Raw genomic sequence first — 18,850 nt, forward strand, 5'->3', positions numbered from 1 at the left:
ACAACCTGTGCAAATTATTTAAGTTGTAATAATATCCCTAACTTTATATCCTGAAAACGGTTATAATGCTTACACCTGTACACGCGCGAATCCCATTCCTAACATTTTCATGAAATAAACAAAAATTATTTATCACAAACGAACCAATTATTAACGCGAAAGTAAAGATGTAGACGAGCTAATTAAAATTTGTGAACCCTACTCGCGAATTAAGTTATCACCATCCGCTACTTAAGAACCGATTACCAAACGAATTACTTATCCAATAATATTTAATCGTCTTCGGTAAAGTAATGACGACAAGGGACAACGATAATCCCACGAATTATTTCCATTTAAATACGAGTTTACCCCAGGCAGTTAATTCATCAAAAGCGTGCCATCACCGAAAGGGGAGCGCGCAAGAAGTTATTAGGACTTCTAGATTTATGCTCGGCCTTTGACTTTCACCGTTCAAACCTGGAAAAGCAACGGATCATAGTCGCGAAGGACGAATTTTGGAATTTTAGAATTTTATGCGAAGAAATTGCGTTTTTAACGATTATTATAGCAAGGTATTACATCGATACCGCCATTATACCGACGATAGCTTGGCAAGTTCGTTATTACCAAAAGTTTCTATCATATCGGCGTTAATAATATTGCAGGCATCGAGTTTAAACTGTTAACACGTCGACCAGCCGGTATCGTGCATTCGAAATGTATTATTCGCGATAAGAACAAGCCGAATTATCGTACTTTGTAAAAGAACCAGACATTGGACAAGTTGTGTGTGTGTTATCTGCTTACGTTCTTTATTACACTTTTTCAACGGCGTAGATTAATTGGAAAAGTTGCTATCCGATAGTTGAATTCTTTACCCCGACAACGTTCGCCGCGAATGAACAAGGGAAATTATTTCTATGCCGCAAATGAACACGGAACGTGAAAATGATGGTATTGGCAACATATAAGGGGTATATTAGTTTTCGAAAGAAACGCTTAAATACAAAACGATATCGCCTCCTTCTCCTACAAACGTATTGAAAACCGAATAATAGATATTTATTCACTGGCGACTATTCGTTTTTTATTTTTTTGCGGCTTTAGCGTCAAACCGCGTTCCCATTCGTCCTCACGTTCGTGAATTAAACGTATGCCGTATGCAGATAAACGCTTAACCCGGGATCGGACAATACAATTCGACGTAAACGAATCCTCATACGTGATTCCTACGAAAATATACATGTTTTTATTCGTTTGTCGAACGCAACCCGTGGAAAACAAAGCTATAGGTGGTAATCGATGCGGATACGCGTACATATGTAGTTGTGAATAGAACGATTATAGATTGTCGTGGAAATAGAGAAGATCGCGATCGTAACCGGAGAAATAACGCCACAGGTCGACCTTCGTAAGAGAGGAATTAGTTTAAAATTCTGTTTTGGTTAACATCTCGGAGATTGGAAAGAACTATAGTGGTCGGTCGTTGCGTAGGTGATTGGTGAAACGACAAACCTGAAGCGAATATACAGAAGTAACGTGTTAAGCTTTGCGCAATATCTTGTCAGGACAGAATGGATATCTCTTGCGCAATATCTATAAATAAACTAGTCCATAGACAGACCATAATAACGAACCTTTGCATTGCACGGGACAGGAATAATAAATCTCCTTTTAGATTGGCAAATTTGCAACAATATGCTTCATTGCCGAGACCCGGCCGTTTCTTCCGTGCGTTTCACGGTTTATCGTGGATAATTTGTCGACTGGTTCTCGCGGCACGGAATATATAAATCTATCCCCTATCGACTCACCCACCTGGATTATTTGTAACCGAGTACATAAATTGAGAAATTTCTATCTTCGATCAGATTCTACTTTTTAATTGATAGTACTCAATGTGAAATACACGCGAAATAGTAATATTGAAAGTACAAAATACAAAATTACTTACTTTCTTGGTTTTCAAGCATCGTTAAAGTCCTTTCCAGGTTACAGGAAGAAGAGGAACGAATGAAAAACCTTTAACAAAATATGGGTTATTATAATTTGTTCCGTGAAACAGTGATGGTTGTTTAGGAAATTTGAGATAACGAAATATCAGATTCTATAAAAACTTGGAATTTTAATAATGATAAAAAAAAAATTCTAACAAACTCTAGTCTCTATGAAACTGGAACATCGAAATTGAAAATTTAGAAGACTTATATATATATAGAAACCTTTTACGAATTAGATCCGATATTATGATTATGGTGATATTTGAAACCAATTTGAAAATGTATGTAGATATTTAGTGCAAGTAAATATTTCGTACAGACGAAACAAATATTTAAACGGTCAATTGCCCATTACATTAACAAACTTCGACACTTAGTGGGGCCATCTTTAACGCTCGTTGCGTGTTTAAGATGGCTGTTCATACCGCATATTAACTTTCTAGTAAATATATATTTGCAGTAGATATCTCGTAACTTTTATACATTGTACATTTTCAGATTGCTTCTAAATTTGTTCAACATAACCACTAATAGTCGTGTCTCATTACTGAGTCATTGCAGTGCCAAAATACTTTACATGATACATATAATATACATAAAAGTTTTCTACGGTAAGTATTTTAATTTGAAATACTCTTGTCAGCCATTGTATATGGAAGTTATGCGTACGTATATTTACTCTTAACCAACTTTAGTGATCGGATTGGATATACATACGTGTCTATATAATAACTCTTCTAAATAATGTTCGTTGTTCTAATCATAGACGAATTCGACAATATGAAAACAAAGGTAAAAGCTATTGATTGTATTCTTTACCTGATAACTTCTAGATGAAACGTTTACGCTTCTTCGTCCTGTGCTTCCCACCTAAAACTGACACTTCTACGATACGATAGATCGATCGGAAGAAATTATGTATGTATATCGATTATAATTTACTATCGTAATATATATTTGCATATTTCGTCGTTCGATCGACGTTGTAATCTTTATTTAAGATCATTGCGCGCACATTTCATACAAAGATACATATCGGATAACACTCAAACGTGGGACACGAAAATGCGTTACATGTCATGACTATTTTGTACTTTATCCATAGCAAGATCATGTACTTAGACGAGTTTTAAAAGTCGTTCCACCATGGCCGTAGTTGCTTCGATGAACATGGGATACCATCTAACAGCTAATAGGTGGAACTAATCGCTTCATGTCCATATAAAAACATACATACGTGTGCACGTTAAGTACGTATAAGTATAAATTTCTTACATTCACACGTTTGAGCATTTTACGCGCGTATGCATTTCAAACTTTCCACTTTCAATTGTTCACTTTCGACTTTAAACATAGTTTCAAGTGTAGTTTGCGCGAAATTAAATATTATTCATGTGAGTGCTTCGATCTATTCAATAGAATTTGCAAATCTCTAAATGTACATACATTTCGTGTATTTGTTACTTGTGTATTATTTTTATATACATTTGTAATTAACCTTTCTCGGAAATGAGAAAGTTGATCGAAACTTTCATTTTATTATTTGAACTTTGATCATCCTACGTATATAAGCTTGATACATTTATGCGATATATATTGATACTGTTACAATTAAAAGAAGAGAAATAACAATGTAATATTACAATGTATTGCTATATACTTTATCATTTGCTTTAAAACGATCTTTTACTATTCTAATGGCTGGTATATCAAGACTTTGTATAAATGATTCCATTATTTGAGCGAATGCGAGGCCTTTTCTTTTACAATCTGTGCGTCATTTTCTTCATGAAGTTAGTATACAACCAATAGTCCCATATTATGCAATTTAATATAGATCGATAAACCAAGATATTCTGCCTGATTTAAAGAAGACAGTGAAGTATTCAATTTGTCTTCCGAATCGTTCCATATTTTATATTTCAACACACCGTAGAAATCTGTAAGAGGTAACTTCTCCATACTGTCTGGTTGCTTGATTGCGGCTCCTTTGGCTGGTTGGCCTGTTTCTTTGTTTTCAGGAACACCCACGTGTGCTAGTATCCAGAAAATTAGCAGTTTGTTGTCTTCCATTCGTGAACTGCAGTTGCAAATTTCATGGCGGACGATGATTGCCTCTGTGGGATTTGGCCGTAGTGCTTTGAAACCATCTGCAAAGGTACGTACGTAAGAAAAAAGTAATAAATTTATTATGTCTATGAATTTTGTACATGGAGAATTTTAAATAGTTTGGTCAAGTAAACTGTATATATTCACCTAAGTGCGTTGTACGGTGTAATTATTTTCAAATATATTGGATACATATTCAGATACATCAGGGTGGCACGAACGGTATTGTACTTTATCCTTCTCAGCAGATTTTCACGATTATTCTCCTCTTCTTGTTGAGTTGGATGTTGTATAAGACAATTTCCTCCAGTTCTATGTATTCTTGAATGTATTCTGCCATAAGAGTGGTTAGGTTGTTCAATGTTTTCCGAGTGTATTTACCATAGAGATATTCGATCCTGCCTCTTAAGTAATGGAATCTCAGCTTTTGCCAGGATTGCGTTGTTGGGTGTGATTCTATGTTTATCCGAAGGTTAGTTTGATAACCGTACTTCGGGTTCTTGTCCAAATGTTTCGCAATTGTCTGTTGCGAGAATTTTATCAAAACATAAACTCTAAGATACTATAGTCATCTAGCGGTGAAAAGATGGTACTAATGGTATCAGTGATATTAGCTTGGCAAAATACTATTTTGGGCATAGTGCCGCATCTACCAGTGAACCGGCGATACTGATCAGTAGGTAAATTAAAAAGGAATACAAAATTAGGAATTTAAAGAAATACATATGTTTTTAAGAGTAGAAAAAGTAATAAAATAGACGAGAAATGGGTCACAGGGTAGGAAAAAATCTAAAACCTATCAAGATGACGAGTTTGGTACTTTTAATGTTACAGTAAAACAAATCAAAATTTGATAATTATTCCGCATCTTTTATTTGGTTATATACATTTATAGGCCCTAATTCGGCGCGAGCTATATCATTTTCAAGTCGAATTAACAAGTCAATTGTCCAATAGTAAACGTATCACGATCAATGATGATCTATGTCGTGATTCCCGAGACGTACAATGTTAATAGTATATGTACATACGCAGAATTGTTTCGCCTATTAAATCGTTTAATCGTTCGGTCACATCTTTTCACCGTTCCGTTTTCGATATTTAATATTGGTATTGATGAATGAACGCAACACCCTCTTACCGTGAGAAGTCGATACACTTTTAACGTTTGTGGTATTAATTAAGTCGATAAGTTGACTTCCTACTTGAACGTCGATAGATCAAAGGGTAGATCGCTTTGAGTTTGTAAAGTAACGCGATCGATGTCTTCCGAATCGTTAAGCGTCACGCTGCGACGACCTGTTGGCACAAAAATTCCGCTTCAAACTAAGAAATGACGTCGACGAATTGATAAAAATTACATTTCTCAAAACGAATAGTTTGCGACTAACGAATGTTTGAATTTCTCAAACAGAAATAGAAATCGAAGCTGGCCCGCGAAGTTCGTGGAATTGGGCCGGCTAAAAATCTCCATTACGAATAAATTAAATATTACAGCTTTTACCAAAAATTGTTGTTTCGATAAAATATACAGTATTTTATTTGCTGGTTATAAGAATACCGTTTCGAAAATAGAACAAGATACCGTAAAAAATGGTCCAAAGACATTTTCTTCTAGAAAGCTCCATAATTGTTCGTCTCGTGTAAGAAATTCCTTCTGGAAAGCGCATTTCCAATCTTCTTTCCGATTGCTATCTCAGAATGTAGTGTATTCGTACAAACGATATTCGCGATACGCTTAATTGTACGACTCCACACATATACATATTATTACGGAAAGGACGTCCACGATTTCATGCGTTATACGACCTCCTTTTCGAACACACACGTGTGTTTTCTGTATATATATATACAATATCTCATTATCCACTTAACACTTATCATTTACTGTATATATATTTATTTATTTATATTTATACGTGTATATAATAGGTATGCGAATATGTATATACAATTATATGTATATATATAAATACATGTATGTGGAAGTCAAAAATGAATGAAGTTAAAAAAATATAATCTTCAAAATAGAAACTATAACCGTCTCTTTCTTCTCAGCTACAGCACTATTGTGTCACTTATAAGTCCCTTATTCTCATACTTCTTTGTTCTTTATTTCTTTGAAAACGCATCAAACATTTTTCTGTCTTTCTCTCTCTCTCTCTCTCTCTCTCTCTCTCGCTCTCTCTCGTTCTCTCTCTCTCTCTCTCTCTCTCTCTCGCTCTCTATTTTCTCATTTTCTTTGTACGGAATTGCGCGTGTACTTACTATTTGCGTGTTCATTGGTTCGAGAACGAAGGAACGTCGACAACCGATTCGCCGTGATCGAGCGAGTTCGAATTTGCCTTTTTCACAAAATCCTTAACAAATCAGTCAATTGCATTCGAAAAAATACAATAAAAGCGACACAGAGAAAATGGCAAACGTTCACTGTTCGCGTGTCATCATTTTCTACTGGTGAAATCTTACAAGATCGTTTTCTAGTATACTAGTGTACCAGTATCAAATAATCGATCATATCGCATGATTGTGTTTAATTACACATAACACAGGTTTATACAACGCACAACACATCATTCTGTACATTCATCTCAACGAATAAAATGTTTTCCTTGTTAGGTAATTAGTAACTACTGTTACTGGCCTTTCCTGCACCTATTAAAGGCGACTGCACTCGTTTCTTCATAAATCTTGATGTTGTTCCTCGCGATAAAATAATGTTAACTGAGCAACAGGTTTTATAAAGTCCTCCAGAATTTAATAATCTCTTCGCAGATTTCAAAAACTTTATTTCTTCGTTAGCAACAATTGCAAGCTTCTTTTCGGATGAATTTTAGTCGAGGAAAATTATTCAACAGTTTACGTTATTCACAAGCACTCGGAAGCATTGCAAAACTTAACGATATCTAAAAGAATGTAGCGATCTCGTAGATATAACAGTACGGTATACATATACGTTACGTATTTAAAAAAGAAACGTAGACAATGTGTATCTGTTAAATAAAACTTGAACGTAGTAATTTCTGTAGATTAGTCGCTTAACATTTGTAATTATTTGAGCTTGTATCGTTAAATTATTAACAGCTAGTATCGTTTAATCGAAACGCGTTTAAATGTACAAATTAATTTCTTAAATAACGACTAACTTTTTACGCTCTGTGTATTGCTCTAAAAATACTGAACGACGTTGTTTGTAAAGATCGCAGAAAAATTGGCGTGAAAAACATTGCGTTCGATTGTCTCCTAAATTTTGTTAAGGATGTCGTTTTGCGGCCATCGCTATTTAATTACACATAGAAATACATTTCACTAATGAAAGTCTTTACACCCTTAGGGAAAATGTATAACGCTAAAAACGCAGTTTCTCCGTTAATATTAATATCGAATAACGCAATTTGCGAGACAATTCGATCAATCGTTAATCATCCACGATGACAAAGAGTAATTAGTAGCTGGTGATTTTAACTCGCTACTTCCAATATTACCTGATATATTCATTAAAATATGAATATACCTAGAAAATATGCGCTTGAAACTACGCACAGTCTTCTTACGCAATTTTTATGCACCTAGCACACGTGTTTTTCGTTTTAAATTAATACAACAGTTTTTCTCGTTACGAAGCTGTCTTTCGTAATACATGGAAGATATCCGAACGTGTTAGTGATTAAATAAGTACCAAATAAAAATACGGAAAGAAATCTTTAAACGAGTTGATCGCTATAATTTATATTATATGTGGGTGAAGGGAAATTCTCGGGTAATATTACAGGCCGTCTTTAACGAAACATTCAACTCGCATTACGAACCGGGACGAAGAGAAGTAAATCGAGAACGTTACTCATTGAATCGTACAATGAAATAAAGAAATAAAATATTGAACGTAAATAATATACATGATTTTCTAAGATTGCTTCTGTACGTTTCGAAGCTACGATCCTCTTGATGTTTTGTTCGAACGCAAATTGAAGCGAATCGAGGAATAAAATTAATTTTCAATCTCCCATAACAGTAAGTTTATAGCGATCGTAGATGAAGCGACATATTTTCGAAGCACATCGGTGCTAGGAAATTTCAAGGTGCGATTCTTAATGACATTCGAAGAAAATCGGCCAGATATTTGTAATATTTTACGGCCATATACAGGAGCGTATTGTGTACTGTATGCACAGTGTAGAAAGTTTAGCAAATACATAGTGTGACCGAATTAAGGAGACCGCCGACATTAACGTTTGACATTCGTTTCGACGCGTCTGTCGTTAATATCGATTGATTTTTAAAGGCGTAACATGTCGAAGTATATGTCGGAAATGTCAACTGGAAAATCACTTGCAAATTATCAGACTGTCTCAGTCGGAATTTCCGATAATCGCAAGACCCCACGATCTTTCTACTACATTTTCTACTTCGCTTTTATAAAACCCTTAAACAAGTTCTTACTTTCGAGATGACATATTTATATATGCTCAGGTTAATTTCATTTAAAATCCGCTACGGAGATGACCAACCGTTTAATTTCACTTTCTCTAATAAAATATACGTGTTCGGTCGATCATGATAGATAAGCGAAACAAATAGTATAGAAAGATTGCTCGTTTCTCTAACGATTCCGTCGTTCATCTGTTTTTTAGAAACTGTCTCCTTAATCGGTCATCGAGGTACGTAACTTTGTTTTTCACTTATATATATATATATATAGATAGATTTGTTTCTTTAGTAGCTCTTTTGTAGGAAAGAGCTCGAAAATTCTCTGATAAATTTACGACTCTCGACACGTACAGGGGATATGCAAGATGCTTTGTAAAAAATCATTAAAACTTCCTGATATTGTGAGATTAGCTTCCGTGCGATTCACTAATGTAATAGAATAGCCAGGAAGTATCTACATACTGGTAATCAAATGGAGTCCTTCCGTCGTCGAAGAAAAATTCTCGTTCGAACGACGTTTCTCGGACGTTTCCACGATTTTGAAATTCTGTCGATAGAAATTTGATCGTATCATTCCAAAAAAGATGCATCTAACACGTCATGGTCCGACCAAGTACATATTAATTATGTACTATGTTTGGTAATTATAAATTTGTCGTTTTAAATTAATCGACTCGTCGTACCAGATATTATAATATATTGAAATATCGAAGAATTATCCAATGAAAGATAACGTCTCGATTTAAGAGAAAAGATGAGTAGTTTGAATGTCGTTTTTACTTCATGCATGGGAAGTTGGGGCAAGATGGAAATGCTAAAACAAAATTGCTCTAGAATACTAGATTTATTGATGTTGTATCTACAAAAAATATCATATATGATATCAATGCCTGTTTATCGAAACATGTTAAAATAAACTTCCAAAACTTAACAAAAAAGATAGAAAAATATAATTTTGAAAGTAGCGACAATGCCCTAGTGACGGGGAAAAATAGTACGCATCTATTTGTATATATCGATTGTTGTTAGACCAAATGGTAGGCCCGTTTCATTTAAATAAAATACTAATTTTTCTTTATTATATGTGTAACGTGTGTATGGGTTCTGATCGTATATGTATGTTCCAGTTATGATCTTATATGTGTATATATGTATATATATATATGGATTTTACTACATTTCGTAATACTGTATGGTGGTATTATATGTACTATACGTATGTACTATATGTACAATGGTAGTGTGTGGTATTTGTGTGGAAACAGAAGATTGTAATCCCGTAGGGAAAGTAACAAAGATTTAGGCAGAAAGAATTACTAACTCTTGCTCTCGTTCGATCGAAAACACAATCGAGAAAGGTGCAAAATTGTCTTCAACGTCTGTTGAGAATTTTTTTCGTTAGAGAGCCAACCTCTTCTCCAATGTAGTTTTAGGAATATTAAAGACCAGAATTGCTTTACGATAGCCCATTTTTTTGTACAATCGCTTCAACGGCTCTCCGCATAGATTCTTCGATCCAACTTTGTCGCTCTGTTTTTCTCCTGTACGTCCATATTATCTAAAAATGATCGTTCATGGAAATGTCCCCATCTTGCTCCAAATGTTACATCCAGACTAATCGAATGACAATGCTTTTATTTGCTTACGAATAACATTCATAAACACATAAGTAAGTACTTGAAAAAATTGCCTAACTTGTAGTATTAAAGACATAATATGGTTGAGAATCGTTACTTACCTACTCATGTTGAAAAGATGGTAGAAAATAAGGTCACAATCGTTAGAAGTAAAAAAAATCATCACTAAGCGCACAAAGACGCTATAAACTATCGAATGTAACTATTTGTCTCGTACAAAATTCACCTGTTTCTTTTTTTCGAGGAATTGCTTTATATCCAGCAGGATGTCACGGCACGAATAAAATATAGTATAGACACAAGCATATTAATATTAATATCGTATATGTATCGATATACATACATGTGAAATAGAAAAAAGTATCGAGTAGAATCAGTAGCGATGAAAATAACTTTCGAAAAAGTATTCTACGTCTTTATAAATTATATAATAGAAACATTTCGAAGACTATCATCGCGAGTCAATGATTGTAAGTAGTCTGCAGTGTCAGACAAAATTCGGCGAAAATTAATCGGACCACAACACGCTAGCGCAACCTAGCAATAGGATAAGACTGTGAACATGCGAAAGCCGCGTCGTTCTTTTCAGTCGTTCTTACGCGTTACGTCTCAATTGTATTTGCAGAAAGAAGAAGGTATACCGAGGAAAAATGTCCATCTAGCCAACCTTCGAAAGCTGGCTACTATCTTTCGAACCATCTTCTCCGCATAGATCGAGCATATCGGAATCAATGAAAATTCACTTTTCACGTCTAGGTATATACAAATTATAAGACAAAAACTTCGCTAGGGTATTTCAGGAAATATCGCGAATTTTAAAATCTTCCACGATATTAACGATTTTTAGCTGGAATTATTTCCTATGAGAAATAAATCCTTGGTAGGAATTACGTGACTCGCGTTCAGAAAATTGTACGTTTGTTAAAATATCACCGAGCTTGATTCTCCACGAACCACTATAACCAAGTAAGCAAAATAGCAACGAAGCAAACGATAAGAAGAGAACGATGATTATTCGATCAGTCAATTCCTTAAAACGGGGCTTTCAACGCTCGATTAAACGAACCCGAAAAATATTAACCGGTATTCCCAACATCTCGATGATCGTTCGTTCGGTGTTTCACGCGAAGTATCTAAATCTAAACTGACGTACACGTTGTAAAAATATGCGAATCTTACGAGCTACGTGGCTCTCCCATGGTTGAATCACGATTACTCTTTTTCCTCGATTTCCTGGCTTTCGACGCCCAACAAAGTCGATTTGTCCTCCTCCTGTCCCTCCACTTCTGGTTCTTCGACGCTTTGACGCAGGCGTCTCGTGGTCTTTCGCACGTACAACAGCAGAGAGACGAGAATGCTCGCGAAGGTGAGGAACACTGCCAGGGTAATGTAAACCTTCACCGGGATCCGGTTGAAGCTCTGTGGAATAACATAACGGCACCCTTTCTTTAATCCGTATCGCTAATAATTCTAATATCGGTTTAAAAAAATGCGACTGGTTTGTGAAACGTTTCTAATAGTAAAAATATCAATCCCTACGGTAACAAATTTGTTCATCGAAAAGTTGACGAAAGATTAAACGGCATTACTAATGACTGAGAGGGGAACGTATAAAACCTGAGCTGAACTAGTGAAAGCAGTGGGTCGCTATTCAATTTCCTTATATCTTATATCGGATCTAGGTAACATAAGCTAAGTAGGTGGTTAAAAAGTAAAGGGGATTATATTTCGAGAACACGACCGACGATCTGTAGTTCAAAATTAGCGTCGGAATATCGCAATTAGTTAACCAAGATTGCGCGATAAAGTTTAAACGACTAAATGGACACGATGTTCTCGAGAGATGGACGCATGTGTTCGCGAACGATACTCGTTCAAATACTTCTATGACTTCGCGTTAAATTTATTCGTCAGAACGACATGAAACTCAATATCGGAAATTTTGACCCAGTTAACTAACTCGGTATGATAATGGTTTTAAGCTTCGTGTCTATTAAATCGACGACTCCTCGATACACGTTCCATGCTTGAGAAGTTGTCGAAGAAAAAAGATAGTTCCCAATATGAATGTCGTTATCCGTTTGTTCAAAATGAGAATCCGTGTCAGCAGATGAGATGCCAGATTTTACACGAAGGATTCGATAATTTTAACCAAGAACCTTCCCTCTACATAGGGACATAATCAAACTAGATTTTCTTCCCGTTGTTATTCGCCTCGAAGAGTATTCTTAACAGAAATTATTCGTCGAAAATCGATATCCAATGGGATTTCCATTGAAATCGAACATTGGTTCCGCGTGTTCCCATAAGAAGATCTTTAGCTCCGAAGAGTGACGAGAATAACGCGTTTGAAATTCTGATTCCAAGGGTCGTCCAACGCTCGAAATGCAGTATAATCTCCTATTTAAATAACGTCTACATCCCCTTTAAGAAGATACATTTCTCGCAGAATATAATTCATCTTAATCTGCGAAATCGAATACCGTACTCCTTCGGGATTAATTTTTCACAGCTTTCTTTCGCTGCGAACGTGTAACCGCGAAAACCTGTTGTCGACACCGGAATATTGATATTTAATGTCATTAGCGCTGGTCTACATCGGATAGATGGAAAAATTGCGATTATTGCAATGAAAAACTTTCTACTTAACGAAGATTATAGATATACATACTTTTAAGTAAATTTAATCACTTTTTCTTTTAAAACGAAGCTTTCGTCGCACTATGTTGGAAATGTAATGCATAGAAATATATTAAGTAGGTAAATAAGTACAACAGAATAGTCTTACTTCCGCAAGACGAATATCTCCGTGAAAGAAGAAAAGAATATTCATAAACATCGGAATAAGCGACAGCTGGTTACGTAAATGGAGAGAAAGAGAAACGATCACCCGTCGAGATCGTTTCAGCTGTTCAGATCCTCCATCATTGTTAAGAGTTGAGAGAGGCAAGCGTTATATAATAACCCCTCCCCCTCCCACACCTCGACGAGCTAATGAACCGTCTCATTTCGCGCACAGCTGATTTGCTTCTTTGTGTCTGCTACCTCAACCGGAAGCTGTGATAAACAGGTGCGCGTTATCACTGCGTTAACCGCGTTTGGCGCGATTTATGAAAATTACATAAGGCGATAGTCTGTTGCATCTCGAATCACGATAAACATACCAAAATATGAGAGGACTTGAACGGTGTAATGACCGATAATAAAATTCAAATTAGATTTGATGAGAAATAAAAGTTTATAAAATTTGATATTTTTATACAATTACGTTATAGGCGATTAATCGATCGAAAATGTATCGGTTTAGAGCAGCTTTTTCATGATTCGGTGTAGCTAGATACCGATTCGCTTAATATCGAATATAAAATTGTGTTACGATGCAAAACCACCGCTTTATCAATAACCAATTTGCATCTACTAATTTCAGACGAGCTACAGTTTATTTGCACCGATTTCCATCCATGGTGTTAATTATTCCTACGTCGTTGAGGGATGTTCGAACAAAACGAGGCAGCCGTTAGAAATGTGCGTTATTAGAAATTTCCACGCACTGTCGTATAACGATCGTTCCCATTCCCTGTTTTTCTTTTTTAAAAACCACGCAGCAAAAGGTTCGTTCGAATAATCTGTAGCGGCTAGAGGAACGCCGGTACTCGGTATTCGGTGAGCAAGAAATTAAGAGATAAGAGATGAGATATAACCAACCACGTTGAAAATAAGTAGAAAGACGAGAACGGCGAAAGTAGTCCGTAGGCTCGCGGCGAGAAAAAGAAAAGATAACGACAGCCTAGCTGAGGAACAGCGGAAGAAGTACATACGTATAAAAGGAACCATGCTGTTAGACTCTCCAACATGTCCTATCGATCGTCACCGGTGCCATTCGGTTTGGATGTCTTTGCTGCGGCGCGATCGATACTTATACAGAGTATAAATTAACCTTTGGGATCCGTAAAGATGCTCCTACAATTTTCCATTCGATTCGATGCCACATCTTGTGCCCTGTGTCTCTCAGAGCGATACGCACGAAATCTCGAGGAATCTTATCTGAGATTCTCTTCTACTCGATACCGAATCTTTATTACGAATTCTTCTTCCATCGTTACACGTCGAAACAAGAATGAAAATATAACGCAGAAAGAATAAATAATATGAAAATCCACGCGAGAACGTTAAAGCGAAGGCCTTTTCAAGAGACCGGTGTGAAAGTTAACGAGCCATAGAGTTCATGCGGTTTTTCGACGTAATCGCCCGCCATTCACCCAATGCTTGTAAATCCCGCAGCAGCAAAGTTCTCGACTATTTGGAGCGGAGAGAATATAATAGGTCGTACGGTCTACAAGAGATAAGAAACCGCAAATACGTGTTAGTAGAAATTCGCGTTATTCGGCGACATTGAACGATAATTTACCAACAATTTTATAGTATCTGTGTTGGTAACAAAAGACACGTTGATACATTTTACGCGTATACGATATTATTAAGAATTTCAAAATTCATATTCAGTTTCATATCCTTTCGTCAGTAATTTTCTAATACTAATTTTCTTCGTAATGCTAATTCTATAATCCTGTCGAAAACAAGCGACGGCTCGCGATACTTGCGACCGTATTTGATAGCTGTATCGGAAACTAGTAGCGAGCGTGCAAAGTATGCAGCTCGACCCACTTGTACTCGAAATAATCAGTACTTTTGCACGTGTCATTGCTCGTTAACTTACTTGCCGAGACAACTGTACCTTCCATTGAAAGTCGGAGGAAGGATTGGTGAAGAACCACTTTTGCGTCCAGGGGTTTATCGTTCCCTCTGGCGTCTTGAAGATCAACCCTTCCAGGCTTAGGCCGTGTGCCAGGACGCTCGTAGTGATGTTTCCTTTTTTGTACGACGCTATCCCAGCCTTCATGTACATTTGTGGTATCGTTTCGTTCTCTCTGAGCTTCAAGGTCACCCTTGGCATCTTTGCCTTCCTCGTTGGCGCGCTCGACGTCGTCTTGGTCGCTTCACTCGGGGTGCTGGTTAACGTTTTTAAACCGGTCGACCACGTTGTCGGTAGTATATACGTAGTGGTGGACGTGGACGTCTGTTTGACGCTCGTCGTCGATTCCGTGGATGTTTTCGAACGTTGCGTGCTACTCGTTGTGGAATCTGCGAACAAAAAGCGGACGAAAAAGAATGGTTTTGGTAAAAATTAAACAATTTTAAATATTTAAACGACAACGATTGGTCCTTACGGAGAAATTCTAAATTCTACGGAAACACAACGACACACGAACGGACTTTGAAAATGCCAAAAAGAAGGAAACCAGATGGTACAATTTTTGGATCTTTCGTTGAGCGAGTTTAGTAAGTAGCGTATTTGATGGTGAAAAATAAAAAATTTATCGCCATGGTAATGGAATATTGGATGGCAATTGAATAACGTTTTATCGGATAGTATTTTTCCAATACCCATTTACTATTAGGGTTAGACAGAGTAAATGATAATCAATCAACTATACAGGAAACACGAGGATCGTATTCATCGATAATAACAATGAACGATTAGTTTACTAATAAACATTCATTTCCCCATAAAGCAGCTTATTATCGAACATTTCGTTATTTAGCAGTAGCAGAAAGATGATTTATGGAAGGGAAAGCCGAGTATATATTATAATACAACGACCGAAGAAAATCGATAACAGTGGACGCGATAAAAACGATAAATGTCACGCGGTAGAAACAGTTAAATCTAAATTCGTCGCTTCGTTAAATCAAATCGTTGCTACTGTTAATTTCTTTCTTGCCACGGCTCGAGGCTCCCTAGTAAAACATTCGGGCAACTTTCAGAAGGCCGATTGAAAGATAACGTAAGTTACTGGCGCTTGGAATATGTTGTCAAATTAGCCAGCCTTGCCAATCCAAATTGATCCGAAATTGAAACTTTGTAACTGGATAGCTTAATAGATTTTACCAACATGTAAATATAACACACAAGAACTTGCTTGGAGCATAATTGTCGTATATCTATCTTGTACATCTATCGAGTAATATCGCGGAAATGGTATTTCATTCATTTTAAAATTAAAAACACTGTTATCGTCTTGATCGTTATTCGATTAGAAATCAACGCAAATACGCGTGTTATCGCGTTGATTTTCGACATACTGACTTTTATCGCGTAACTTTCGTCGAGGAACTTGATACCTGTGGTAGTGAACTCCTGCGACTCTTGTTCATCTACGTTCGACGCCTCTAACAACGTAGTCATCTCGTCCTCGATATCCTGCTTCCTGTAAGCTTCCGTAGATGAAACCGTGGTCGTTACTGGAAGCCTGTTTTTGCTTTTGTTCGCCATGTCTTTCTCCTGACTCCTCGACGAGTTTCTAGCCCTCGACGAGTTGTGCCCAACTCGGCCTATAGCCAGCACCGTACTGGCGAACAGCCGCTCGTCGCTCTGATTCATGAAAAGAGTTACCGCCACGTAGGACACGACGAACAGAATCATCAACGTGCATATGGAGTACTTGAGGACCCTCCAGCCCGCCTTGCCTGATGTCTGAGGGAACCCGGATGACGAAAACTGGTCCGTTTGCGGTAGAATCGTGTACTGCAGACTGGCATCGCCTTTTCGTACGGTTTTGTACATAATTGATAAACCTGTTGGAAGAATCGACCCGTGAATCTCCGTGCTGCTTGACAAAATTTATGTAGGAAATTTTACAGTGTCTGATTTTACGATCTCTAAATTGAATATTTTGAATTACGACGAGCGGCTTATTTTCACACCTGTACGGACTCGAAGAGGCAACGTCCCGCTTTCGACATTGTTCTATTGTATATTAATGAAACGAAGGTAGGTTTGCCTGTCTAAAGACAAAGTGACCGTGATACGCGACCTGTTGGAAGCAGTTCACATCGTAGAATTTACCGTCCGTTGAAACCCGGTTCGATCGGAACTCTGTTTTCTTAAACAAGGACGTAGCGAGGCAACGGACACTCGATCTGGATAGAAGAAATAGTTTGCATTCGGGTGACGATGTAAAAATAAAATTTGACGGCCGTAAAAGATAAATGTGTTCTACAAAGCGGAGTTGAAACCGCGACGATTTTCCATGCGTCAACTGCATTCGGTAGAAATCATCTTTCAAACAGAGAAACGCAGACGTTTCTTTCCATCCTTCGTTAAAACTTCGTTTTTATTCCCTTGGAAATTACACAAATACCCATTGATCGATTCTTCGAAAAATTGTTGATAGAAACAAAAAGATCAGAGGTAAAAACATCTCCAATTTTTAAAAGCTTTAAAGGCGAGTTTTTCTACTAATTATTTCAAGTATTATTTGGAAAGGCCTGGAAACTGCGTACTAATCTGAAGCTAAATGAAACGCGTTTAAAAAATAGGTAAGAAAATTTTGTAGCGGTGTAAGCATCCTTCGGCGAATTTTAAATTCCACGACAAGGTAAAAAAGTATGATAACACTAAGGATAAAGGGTAAGGGTTGAAGCACCAAACAAACAACGAAACCGATTCTTTAAGACGGATAATATCGAACGATGGATATAAAGCGAGATGCAAAATAACGCTATTGTAAATGATTTAAATATTTGTAAAAATACAAGATATTAAAATGCAAAATTCCAATTCTCCGTTGTAATGGTTATACTTCAATAGCAACAACGACCCATATTTTTCCAAAATTCCCAAGAGATTATCGAGCGTGGCTAGAGAAAAGAAAGGACAACAGACGTCGATGTCTTCCGCCGGGAGGAATCGATTCGCGATTTTCCACGGCAGATATTAAATCCTCAGGCAGCCTCGCATCGGTCGCTCACGTACGAAGGTTAATACCGCCGAATTCTCTTAATGCGATCGAAAGGGACAAAGAAAAAGAACAAACGGACAGAAAAGGGACGAGAAAGAAAGGACAAATAAAAAGACCTTCGGTGGAGAATCGAAATCAAATTTTTCCAAAATGAATAAACTATTCTTTGGTACCGGAACGGGGCAACGACTTTCGCGAAAAGTTAACGAGTAGCGGAACAAAGGCGACGACGTCGATGAAAACAAACGAACCGACGACAATCTTAACGAGGCGCTATTCCTTTGCAAACAAATGGCAAGATTCGAGGAATGTCGTCCATTGGATGAGCAAAAAGATCGCGCAGCGTGTAAATATCGTTGAATAGAGAGCGGAGAAGAACGAACGAAGACGTGCAAATACTCACGATATGTGAACAATCGAAGGGGTTGGTTTTCTCCGTTTCGACTTCCGGCAGCCTGCTCCGTCGGAACGAACACGACGATCCGGGACGGGCAGAACCTCGCCTGTGAGAGAAATTTTGTTGGAAAATGCGCAGATGCGCCTGGAAAGGGGGTGCTGACGCGGCTGCGCAGTGCGCACACGTCACAGCCAACATCCGGAAGACCGTCACTGTTTCAATGTTTTCGGCCGTCGCGTCGACGATCGACGAGGATGCGAGCAACTAGCTTCGGTTCAAGGACGTTGGAGGACGCATCGACCTTGAACTTCTCTCGTTACATACATCCAGCGATGAATCGTTTGTCTTCGATCTTGGATTTTGGATAGAGACCTTTCTTATCTTTATTTACCGGTTGGTGGTGGTGGTGGTGGTGTTCGTAGGAGCGCGGGGGATAATCCGACGTATCGCTGTCGGAGGAATTGCTTTCCCGCTGGGATTAATTTGAAACAGTAG

General features: G+C 37.4%; 1 protein-coding gene and 2 long non-coding RNA genes across 3 annotated transcripts; 1 reads left to right on the forward strand and 2 right to left on the reverse strand.

Annotated features, from left to right (window-relative positions):
- Positions 1-2,633: 2,633 nt before the first annotated feature.
- LOC117213480 lies at positions 2,634-4,958 on the reverse strand. The gene is made up of 2 exons (XR_004488667.1): positions 4,239-4,958; positions 2,634-4,132 (listed from the first exon to the last, which is right to left on the reverse strand). It is a non-coding gene; the product is annotated as an uncharacterized LOC117213480 (long non-coding RNA).
- LOC117213481 lies at positions 3,737-4,242 on the forward strand. The gene is made up of 2 exons (XR_004488668.1): positions 3,737-3,775; positions 4,004-4,242. It is a non-coding gene; the product is annotated as an uncharacterized LOC117213481 (long non-coding RNA).
- A 6,348-nt stretch (positions 4,959-11,306) lies between the features above and the next one.
- On the reverse strand, positions 11,307-18,532 carry LOC117213478 (cell wall integrity and stress response component 2-like). Its single transcript, XM_033458853.1, has 4 exons — positions 18,362-18,532; positions 16,340-16,792; positions 14,892-15,298; positions 11,307-11,575 (listed from the first exon to the last, which is right to left on the reverse strand). Exons 2-4 carry the CDS (start codon positions 16,779-16,781, stop codon positions 11,369-11,371), a joined length of 1,056 nt encoding a protein of 351 aa, XP_033314744.1. The 5' UTR covers positions 16,782-16,792; positions 18,362-18,532; the 3' UTR covers positions 11,307-11,368.
- Between the last annotated feature and the right edge of the window lie 318 nt (positions 18,533-18,850).

The sequence above is a fragment of the Bombus bifarius genome, unplaced genomic scaffold (assembly GCF_011952205.1).
Source record: "Bombus bifarius isolate JDL3187 unplaced genomic scaffold, Bbif_JDL3187 scf7180000009111, whole genome shotgun sequence".
Taxonomy (NCBI): domain Eukaryota; kingdom Metazoa; phylum Arthropoda; class Insecta; order Hymenoptera; family Apidae; genus Bombus; species Bombus bifarius.

What these genes read in the sequence shown, in the direction of transcription:
- LOC117213478 (XM_033458853.1), bottom strand. Translation starts at nt 16,781, where the DNA reads ATGTACAAAACCGTACGAAAAGGCGATGCCAGTCTGCAGTACACGATT. An exon ending in GCAGGAGTTCACTACCACAG is followed by an intron (nt 15,299 to 16,339) that starts GTATCAAGTTCC and finishes TTTTGTTCGCAG; the next exon opens with ATTCCACAACGAGTAGCACG. An exon ending in CCTCCGACTTTCAATGGAAG is followed by an intron (nt 11,576 to 14,891) that starts GTACAGTTGTCT and finishes GTTATTCCACAG; the next exon opens with AGCTTCAACCGGATCCCGGT.